This window comes from Solea solea, chromosome 3 (genome assembly GCF_958295425.1).
Source record: "Solea solea chromosome 3, fSolSol10.1, whole genome shotgun sequence".
Classification (NCBI taxonomy): Eukaryota; Metazoa; Chordata; class Actinopteri; order Pleuronectiformes; family Soleidae; genus Solea; species Solea solea.
This window is the reverse complement of record NC_081136.1, coordinates 26,845,027-26,855,169: the sequence shown is the minus strand read 5'-3', so window position 1 is coordinate 26,855,169 and position 10,143 is coordinate 26,845,027. Positions and strand designations below refer to the sequence as shown.

Sequence of the window (10,143 nt, the reverse complement as noted above, 5' to 3'; positions counted from 1 at the left end):
GCAGCTTCTCCACAGAGCAGCGCACCGGTGCTGCGTTCAGGGACTGACGGGACGCACTGACATCTGAGCTTTACTCCGTTCAGGTGCCTTTTGTCGTGTAATGTTGATTCACCTTATTTTGAAATTGCTGAACCTGTTTGTGGTAACTTGGTTCCAAACAGTAAACGACACACTCACTAGTACCACTTTACTGTTTATTCATATATCATCGTGTTTAATCAGTGAACGTGATGGTTCTGACCAAGAGGAAGAAGAATCTTTCACATTATCCTGCCTGAAAACAAAAACGTCAATACAGAAGATTAAGCCATTTTAAGGTGAATGTCGAAGTGAATAAGAGGAAAGTTAACTTGGCACAGGATGTGGCGTGAGCATCATGAATGACGATACGTTTAACGACACGTGAAAGAAAAGGAACAGCCACAAATAAAATGAACATCAAACTATCTGACACTGAATTTTAAAGCCCGCCCTATGGCTTTTACGGTAAAAAAAAAAAAGAAAGAAAAAAAAGAGCCCGCGACCATGGAGCCAACGCATCACGCTAACTTGGAAGGATGTCGACATCCGGTTTTCAAAATAAAAACACTGAGAGCACTGAGTGCACGCTTGGCTGCACATTGTTGAATAGGAAATAATGAAATATCCTCGCTGCTATGTTTCAGAGACCTAATAACTGGACTTTGAGCAACTGTATCAAGAGAGTTCTCTAAAGGTACTGAATAAGAATGAAAAGGTTGTGTTCAGCTCTACTGTCTGTCAACTGGATATCAGACAGACATTTTTACTGTACAGTTTTAGAGAAATTTCAAACTAAATGTCCCATATTTGCATTTTACTTAGAATTTCTAATAAACTTCACAGTAAAAATGTCTGATTTGCAACACGCTAATAGTCAAACATGTCCTTAACACGACCTAGTCAGTATTGTCCATAACTTATGGAAAGTGTAGTTTTTATTGCATCTCAAATGGCCCTTACTCCACTTTGGTCCCAGCTCGCCTCAACTAGCCTAGCCACAGCATGGCACAGTTTAGGTTGGTTTTCCACTACAAAAATAGTACCTACTCAACGTGCAGAGTCATCATTGCAGGCTGCATGAAACTGCGGATGATGGACAGTCATGGAAGTCCACAAAAAAAAACACACACCAATGTTCCAGACAATGATGGTCAGTTTGTTACAGGACGAAGTTAAGCACCTGAGCACACTAGATGAGGTACTCAGGAGATTACACTGCTTGACAAGGAAGGGGTTAACGATTATGTTCGGATATAAGTTGTTCCATAAGTACGTCTATGGACAGACATTTACAATCAGCACTGACCACAAACCGTTGATATCGCTTTTCCATGAAATGAAGCCAGTGCCACAGATGGGTTTACCCAGAGTGCTAATGTGGGCCACTGAGCAGGTTCCCAGGGTCACAAACTGAGGAAGAGGACGACACAGGACAGGTTCTTATGCTGAAGGTGATGGAATGGCCACCAATCACAACAGCTTAGTGTAAAGATGGACGTTAGTCTCTGGAAGCGAGAGTGGTTGTTCTAGCAAGGGGAAGAAACAAAATGGTGTTTCTATTCCTGATCACCACCTGGTGTGGTGATCAGGAATGGATGCTGACATTGAGAAGGACGTTCAGTCCTGCCACACATGCCAAGAAAACAGGAATTCTCCAGCTGCAGCACTACACCAGTGAAAGTGGCCGGGAACTCTCTGGAGTAGACTCCACATTGATTATGCAGGAGGGATGTTTCTTATCAGTTTAGATGCACACTTTAAATGGTTTGATGTGTATCCAGGAAGCAATGCAACAAGTCATGCCACCATAAAAACTTAACTGTAGTATTCGACAATGGCACTTGCTTTACAAGACAAGAGTCTGAGGCATTCATGAAAAAGAATGGTATTCAGCACATGGTATCTGAGCCCTTTCACCCGGAGGCTGGCACAAAGAGACGTACAGACTTTCAAACAAGGAATAAGGAAAGTTAAAGGAGACACGTTGGAGACATAAATAGCAAGATTTCTTTTCAATTACAGAATCACACCACAAACTACTACTGGGTTGTCACCAGCCGAAATGCTTATGTCCAGAAGACTGCATTTGCTTGTTTATATTTATTATTTATATTTCAGAATGATTTCTCCCCCCACAAACACTTGTGATTAAGGTCCATTATGGTTTTGGTCCTCTATTTATGTTTGTTTTGATTCACACTGCCATCTAGTGAAGGAAGAGAGACACGCAGTGTACACCGCATATTGTATTTGTATTTGTGTGTGTGTGAGTGAACGAGAAAGCGAAAGTAATAAATACAAATGACGATGATAAAACTGATGATATACATGTTTACTAGAGCACTAGCATTGGTATTCGAACGTTATTTGACAGGTACATTTTTTCTGTATTATTTTTCCACAACATCACTACGGGGCGTGTTTAGGGAATCTCCCATTTTCCTTTCCCCTGTCAAAGTGCAAGGTGACTGAAGGAAATTCCTGATAACAGCTGTCAGCTGGCTCCGCCCTTCGCTTCTAGGTTTTAGCTGATATACAAGACATGTGGAGGAACCGGTCCGCACTGTGGCTCTGCGCACAGGCTGCCGCGCTCCGTACACAACTCTGTCACTTTTCTGTGACGTCACTTCAAGGAAACGGGAACCACGGTGACATGCACACGTCAGAGCTGTGTCATACTAGATATAATCACCACAGTGCAAACCGGAAAAATCGAAATTGCGCCTTTAAAGTAAAGGCTCTGAGGTCCTTTGACAATCACACACATTAGGTCATCACTGACATTAATAATTTTAATACCATCTGGTCTTAATTGTATAATACTTTAATATTACGAATTATTATTTTTTTGCTTTGTATTTGTTAATTTTACGTGTAAGATCGTGTAAAGAAAAGGCCCTTGCCTTAAGTAGCCTACATTAGAAAGGCTTATTTTAAGGCTGTGACGTAGCCTTTTTTTTACATTTTGTATTAATATCTAATCTAAGAAGATGTTTCTTAGATCATTTTGCTGCTTCTAGACACCCCGGCCCCTCATATTGTCAGCGTGCGCTTTCATGTGTATTCTTTTGAAAAACCAATACCGGAAGTAACGTGTACCTGCACGGTACTTGACGTTACCACAAATCAGAAACGTCAGTACAAGGTTGTTGGACACACTTAGGTTTCTGTCTTGAGCGTTTCCATGTGTCTTTGTTATTAGACGCACCGACAGTGTTGAGCTCCGGAGTGACAGCAGGTGAGTTTAAACCTACAAACCCGTTAAACGCTTCATGTGACGCAGTTTGAGTTAGCTTTGAGTTAGCTTCACCTGTGTGGTCGAAGTTACTGGTAACTTTTCAGTGTTTACCAGGAGCCTCACGCTGAATAGGCCCACCCGAGGAAAGTGAAACTATAGTTATACCGTAAGAAATGTGTCTTATACGTTATACGTTATAAGTTGACATTACACGACGAGGTGGCGTTTACCTATTTGGTATTCAACAATATTCGTAAGTTCGTTATTTTCTGTTTCCGCTACTGTGTGCTGGAACTGCTGTTTTGTAGTGAGTCATGGTGTCATTACTGAAGCACGAAACCTCGCTCTGTCCTATAATAAAATAGAATAGCATGTGACTTGGAGATGAGATCATCCTGTTTAGAGGCTGCCGAGTCACCTGGAATGTCGACATTTTCTTGTTGGTTAGTAACTTAGGTAGGAGATGTTTTTCTAGACATTTCTTCGATTCTACAAAAAGTATATTGATGAACTAATGGAGGTGGCTGAAAGTCAGTCTTTACTCAGACGTGTGTACACCGTGTGTACACGGGGTAATACCTCTTTAGGACCATTTCTGGCATAAATGGTCTGTGTCTGTGGAAATATGTCTTTGATGAATCATTCCCATTTCTGCTCTTGTTCACTCTTCTCCGATATCACTGATATGTCATTAATTACTCTGATATTTACCATATATTTAAACTACCCCCTCAGTAAAGGTTCTCTGTGTCTTCTTGTGTTTTTCTCCTCTTAGCATCATGGCATCTGAAGGCCCTGTTATGAATGGTGACATATCTTGTTCCCCAAGTCAGTCTGGCACACTGGAGGAAACCCTGCAACAGATGAACATCCTTATCCAGGAGAACCGCGACCTGAAAGGTGAGTGCGGTTGTGTGTCATCATTTAGACCCAACTGTTCAGACCTGGTATTAACAGCCATCCTGAGAGATCTGATCACGGGCAATCGCAAAAGTAGTATTAATGCTACCAATGCATCCTTGGATCTGATCACACAAACCACAATGAGATGTGGTCTGAGGAAAAATGACACATTAGATTAGAGACCAGCTCCTCAGCTAACCTGCTCTGATCTCTAGCAGTTCCAGTTTTATTGTACACAAATCAACTCCCATTAATTAATTAATTTGTATTGCCATATGATTTCTTTTTGCAATCGATTAAGCATTTTTCATGTTACAGCAGCATGAGTAGTTTTAATGGTGGGTGTGAGCAAGCATACTTAACACATGCAATCTGATTACTGAAGGTGGATGTTAATACCAGGTCTGAAAGGAGTCTTGTGTGAGATGTGTGGTTGCAGCCATCAACCATTAAGGACTTTGTCTAAGACAGGGGTCACCAACCTTTTTGGGACCGAGAGCTACCTGAAGAGTAGAGAATAATATGGAGGGCTACCATATTAATATTTTATGCAATTTACTATTTAAATGATGAATATTATGCATTCAATTGCATACACATTAATTCCAGTGCTTACTCCTTATGATTATCACAGTTTTTATAAACAATATCAAGGACATATTACTCAGTGATCATATGGATACATGCAAGTGAGGTGAAATGAGCCCGCGGGCACCTCGCTTCAAATGACTCGGCTTGTACACATTGAACTCATTGAATTTCTTGACATGTCTCTCACCCAGAGGCCCTGCATCAGACCAACCTGACAATGAAGGAGCGGTTTGAGGGCCTGTCTGTGTGGCGAGAGAAGCAGCGGGAAGAGCGGGACTTCCTGGAGAGAAGGCTGGAGGAAGCTCGTGTACGCATAGAGGTGTTGACCCGCCACAACAAGGACCTGAGCAGGAGGCTTGAGGAGTCTGGAGGTGCAGGAGAAGCTCTAGTATGTATTTCTTTAAGAGATATTTTTCATGATAACAGTTCGCATTGCTGACATGTGACGTCATCTTCAGGGAACATCATCAGAGCTGGAGGCCCTGCGTGCTCAGGTCGCTCGGCTGCAGGCAGAAAAGAACGATCTTGTGGCTATGAACTCTGAGTTGCGGCTCAAGGCGGACGAGTCGTCTGACTCGTTCATCGAGATCATCAAGGTGTCGGTGAGTTTCAAAGACATTTTCCGTGAAGCAAATTAGAAAGTTACTCATTTGTCATCAATGTTTTTCCCAGGGTTTTATGATGGGGGCAGCGTCTTGAGGCAGTTGTTCTTTTGTTTTTCCCACACAGTTTTTTGCCTTTTTGAACTTCAGAATAGTTCAGCTGGGATGTAAACCATAGATTTGCATCTAACTATCCAACTTTTCTTCCCAGGATGATGGCAGCGATGGTGCGAAAGAACTGTGCAGCACAGAGCGCAGCAGTCATCTGGACCTGAGCATGACGGCGTCCCGGCTGGACAACAAGGACGTGACAGTGAGCCAGCTGATTCAGTCGCTGAGGAACGAGACTCAGCGCGGTGATCAGCTGCAGGCAGAGCTGCAGGATTTTGCTTCTAGGTTAGACCACTTAATGCTTAACAGAACAGTTCACCATACCTATATTTCTGTATGTTGCCCAGTGATCCCTCTTCATTCACTTTTAATTTCTTGTAAGTAATTTATGTGTCTTGAAATCTGTCCCTCTGTCAGAATTAGAGAGCTGGAGAAGAGGAAGAGCAACAAAGATGAATCAATACAAACAACCCAGCCAGACCCCAAGGAGGACAAGGTAATTTTTGTACCCAGTTTTTAATTTTACACATAATTTTTAATAAATCCTTAATACATAACTTTTTTTTTTTTTTTCAAATTTGTTTATTTAAGTTTTCCAACACAGTATCACACCTTTTTATATTGTGCTTTTTCTTTTTTAACGGTGTAAAACAGAAACAAAACACATACATATATATGTATTTATACACATAGACACATATATATCAACACAGTCATATACATACATTCATAAACCCCTAAAATGACATGGATCGTATGTTACAAGACCAGTAATAGAGCCGAAAGCAAGGCAACCCCATACCCCCAAGTGATTTAGGTCTTTGAACAAACACTTTCTTAATTCTTGGAGGTTTTTTATTCCAGATAAATTGAGATATGGCTGAGTCTAGTTTGGCAAAGAAGGCTTAAAGTACTTTGGTAAGATAGTAATTCTCACAATATTAATTCGACCCGCAAGGGAGATTGGAAGATTTGCCCATTTATCAAAGTTACGTGTTGTTTGGTCATACAGTTTCATGAAATTGTGTTTAAATAAATCCGAAAATGTTCAGTAATGTTTATTCCCAGATATTTAAATTGGTTTGAAATCCCAAACGGCAGAAAGTCGAGAGTGTTTGTGTTCTGTCTGGCTTTAGGATTTCTTAAGTGCGTTTCCTGCAAGAATGCAATATCTGTTCTCAAGTTTTTAAGGTGAGCTAGTACGTTGCCTCGCTGTACAGACGATCACACTAACATGAAAATGAACCTATATCTGATTTTTTCGATGGACACACTGTTGCTGCTCAAGTGCTGTAAAAATCATCTTGTAGCTGCTTTTCAGATTCACACTTTTAATGTATTATATGTTGTTGTTGTCTAGAAACACATATTGTATTATTAATGGTTGTAAAGGTTCTGTAATAAATGTAGTTTAGGCATATTTTCATATGAATAGTTTAGTGAGATTTTGTATTTAGGCTTCAAATAAGTCCAGTGGACATTTGTGTATTTTATTGTACAAAAAAATATCAAACAGATTTCAAATCAAATGTTAACACCCATCCATGTCATGTTTCTATGCCTTTATGAAAATGCTCAGGCAGCGTCAGAGGTGGAGAATCTCAAGTCTCAGATGATGACACTGTTCAAAGAGCTGCAGCAGGCGCAGACCAAACTGGATGAAGCAGAAGGCATGAAGAAGAACCTGCAGGACAAGTTAGTGCCCCCACCCACCCAATGCAGATGAAACAAAAACTAAACATTGAAATGTGTCCTGTTTTTCTTAAATTTAAATTTTTTTATTTTTCTACCTTTTTGCTCTGTGCAGATGCCGGGACGTTGAGCAGGACGTGACAACTCTGAGGGCTCAGCTGGTGGAGAAACAGGCTGTTCAGTCAGAGAATGACCGGCTGAAGCTGCAGCTGGACAGCATGCAGGCCCAGAGCCAGCTGGAGCAGAAGAAGGCAGGAGAGGAGAGGTCAGTGAACACAAATATAGCTCACATACAGATATCAATAGGCTGAGCAACAATAGTTTCAATGTCGAAACTCCTATTCTTTTTCAGAACTGTGGAGACTCACTGTATATGTCACAACGGCTTTCAGCCCATTTAGTTCAAAGTGTACTACATGACCTTGAGTTTTATTAGAAGGCCACTATTAGAAAGTCATTCTCTACAATGATAAACCTATCTGATTACCAGTAACTTCCTTCCTTCCTTCCTTCCTTCCTTCCTTCCTTCCTTCCTTCCTCCCTCCCTCCCTCCCTCCCTCCCTCCCTCCCTCACTCACAGAAACAACCTTGCCCAGCTGAAGGATGCTTACACCAAGCTGTTTGAAGACTACAATGAGATCAAAGAGGAGAGGAAGAAGAGAGAGGTACATTTATGTCAGATGTTTTTTGATTGTAAAAACCATCTATAGAGGTATAAGTGTATGGAGGAGGAGCATTTCTAGGTGTAGAGTAGATCTGGAGCTTAGCCCTGAAAACCTTGAAGGATTTAAGTTAATACATGGTCACTTTCTGTTAAAAAGGCATCAATTTAACTCCATGTTTATAGCTAAGAGATTATATTTTGCTTGAATGTGTTATACTATATATAAATACTCTGTGTTGCAGTCTACAACCTCAATATACTTAAATCCATGCCTTTCTAACTGGGTATTCCTATAGGTATAAGTATATAATCACTTTAAGATAATCATTTGTTTTTTGTAGCCTGAGAGTAAATCTTGTATGTAATGTACTGAAGGCAAAGGCCTTGCTTAACAGAGGCTGCCATCTTGTGCTGCCCTGTTTCTACCAGCTAGAGCATGCATTTTGCTTTTTGAAGTGGAAGTTTACTAACCAAATAAGGATGTTCACATTGACATACACAAAACATGCTTTTAAATTATATTTCCATGTGTTCAAGACCCATAATTCTGCCCCTGTTGTGGCCTATAGTAGAAACAATTACAAATAAAATTCAGACATTATTGACTTTTGCACTCTGGTCCTGCAGTCCCAGCTGGTGAATAAGGGGGTGGTGGACGACCTGCAGGCCCGGCTGACTGCCGCTGAAGAAGCCCTAGCTGCAAAACAGAACAAGATTGATGACATGAAGCAGGAGATCTTTCAGAAAGAGAAGGAGCTGGAAACCATATCTGTGTTCCAGGCTCAGGTAAATGCCTGCTTACACTTGGTTAAAATTTAACCCTAGTACTAGGATTTAACCCAGCGTTTACCAAGTTCAGACGTCTCCCTTTTTTCCCACAGTTGCGCTCCAGAGTGGCGTTCATTTTTGTTGTCATCTGTGTTGCAGGCAGAGGTGTACTCTTCAGACTTCTATGCCGAACGGGCAGCAAGGGAGAAACTCCATGAAGAGAGGGAACGCCTGGCTGCTCAGCTGGAGTATGTCAAGAAGCAAAATTCCCAGATGCAGGATGAAATGGAGTCACTGGGCAGGTATGGAATCAAATAAGGGAGTCAAAGTGTATAGGACTAGGAAAACTGCATTTACACAGTATCCTAACTATGGAGACACTTTCCTTGTCTCTGACCACAGGCAGTCATTGAACGAGATGAAGATGAGACATGTATCACTTGGAGGAAATCCACATGGAGCTGGTGCATCTCTGGTTGGAAGAGGTACAGTTTTCTTTTTTTACTCTCAGCCTGACCCTACAAGTAGACAGGCTAATCCCAGGCTGTTCTTCACATTCAGGTTTTTAATCAGTGTCTCTGACTCTCAGGTACTGACTGGCAGCATCAGGGCAACATTCCTGAACATGCCTGTCCCAAGTGCAACGAGATCCTGCCAGACCTGGACTCTTTGCAGATTCACATCATGGACTGCATTAACTAGATCTCGATTGTTTTCGAGTGTCTACGACAACAGCAGCCACTTCAGCACCCTCTGTCTGAGTCTTCCTCCACTTGAACCAATACCTCTTCTCTGTCCGATGTGACAGTACTCCTCAGATACCCCACTACAAGACACCTTGTTTTTTTCCCCATGATAAAATCATCCACAGTTTGCTGTGTATGTGAAAACTGCTGAAAAATGTCATGCTCTGTTTGTCGTTATGATGACTTGAACAGAGGCAAAAGATGGAACAATTTAAGGAAGAGCAACTAAGGAGATGTCCGATTTGCTGCTGTCTCCCTGTCACAGTTAATCAAAATTAAGGCTTTACATATAGTATTTATTTACAAAGTTAGCTGCTTATGGCATTTTCCTAATCAAATTACAAAGAAATTTGAAAACAACTGAAATTATATTTTAGCTTTTCACTAGATTTTGATGAAGGTGCACCATGTAGTAATTTTACTTTGAAGATTTAGAAGAAGACTTATTTTATTCTTGCAAATGCCTTTCTATGATTGTATGATACACTGTATATACAGGGCTCACCAACACCCTCCTGATTAATGTGCTCTGTATGTGCAATTCTGTGAATACAAATAAAATGATTCGCAAACACCTGTTAACTTTTATTCATGTGAGGTAAACATATTCTAAAAAAAAAAGAAAAGTAAAAAGAATGAAAAAAACATAATGTTGTTTTATTTGATTATTTTAGATTAGATTTTATTGATCCCACACTGGAGACGTTCCCAGCTATAAATGTCAGCAGTAGACAAGAAAAAAAATATTTGATTTCAATTGATTTCGTGTGTGTATATAAAGATGTTTTAGTTAGGCAAATCGTCGGG

At 40.8% G+C, this 10,143-nt stretch overlaps 1 protein-coding gene across 1 annotated transcript; it reads left to right on the top strand.

Annotated features, from left to right (window-relative positions):
- Nucleotides 1-3,101: 3,101 nt before the first annotated feature.
- On the top strand, nucleotides 3,102-9,910 carry optn (optineurin). Its single transcript, XM_058626338.1, has 13 exons — nucleotides 3,102-3,259; nucleotides 4,035-4,159; nucleotides 4,945-5,141; nucleotides 5,212-5,355; nucleotides 5,567-5,751; nucleotides 5,884-5,962; nucleotides 7,046-7,161; nucleotides 7,274-7,423; nucleotides 7,739-7,823; nucleotides 8,450-8,608; nucleotides 8,750-8,892; nucleotides 8,993-9,075; nucleotides 9,180-9,910. The coding sequence occupies exons 2-13, from the start codon at nucleotides 4,039-4,041 to the stop codon at nucleotides 9,290-9,292; spliced, it is 1,575 nt and encodes a 524-aa protein (XP_058482321.1). The 5' UTR covers nucleotides 3,102-3,259; nucleotides 4,035-4,038; the 3' UTR covers nucleotides 9,293-9,910.
- Nucleotides 9,911-10,143: the final 233 nt, after the last annotated feature.

What these genes read in the sequence shown, in the direction of transcription:
- optn (XM_058626338.1), top strand. Translation starts at nt 4,039, where the DNA reads ATGGCATCTGAAGGCCCTGTTATGAATGGTGACATATCTTGTTCCCCA. An exon ending in AAGAAGGCAGGAGAGGAGAG is followed by an intron (nt 7,424 to 7,738) that starts GTCAGTGAACAC and finishes CCTCACTCACAG; the next exon opens with AAACAACCTTGCCCAGCTGA. An exon ending in AGGAGAGGAAGAAGAGAGAG is followed by an intron (nt 7,824 to 8,449) that starts GTACATTTATGT and finishes CTGGTCCTGCAG; the next exon opens with TCCCAGCTGGTGAATAAGGG.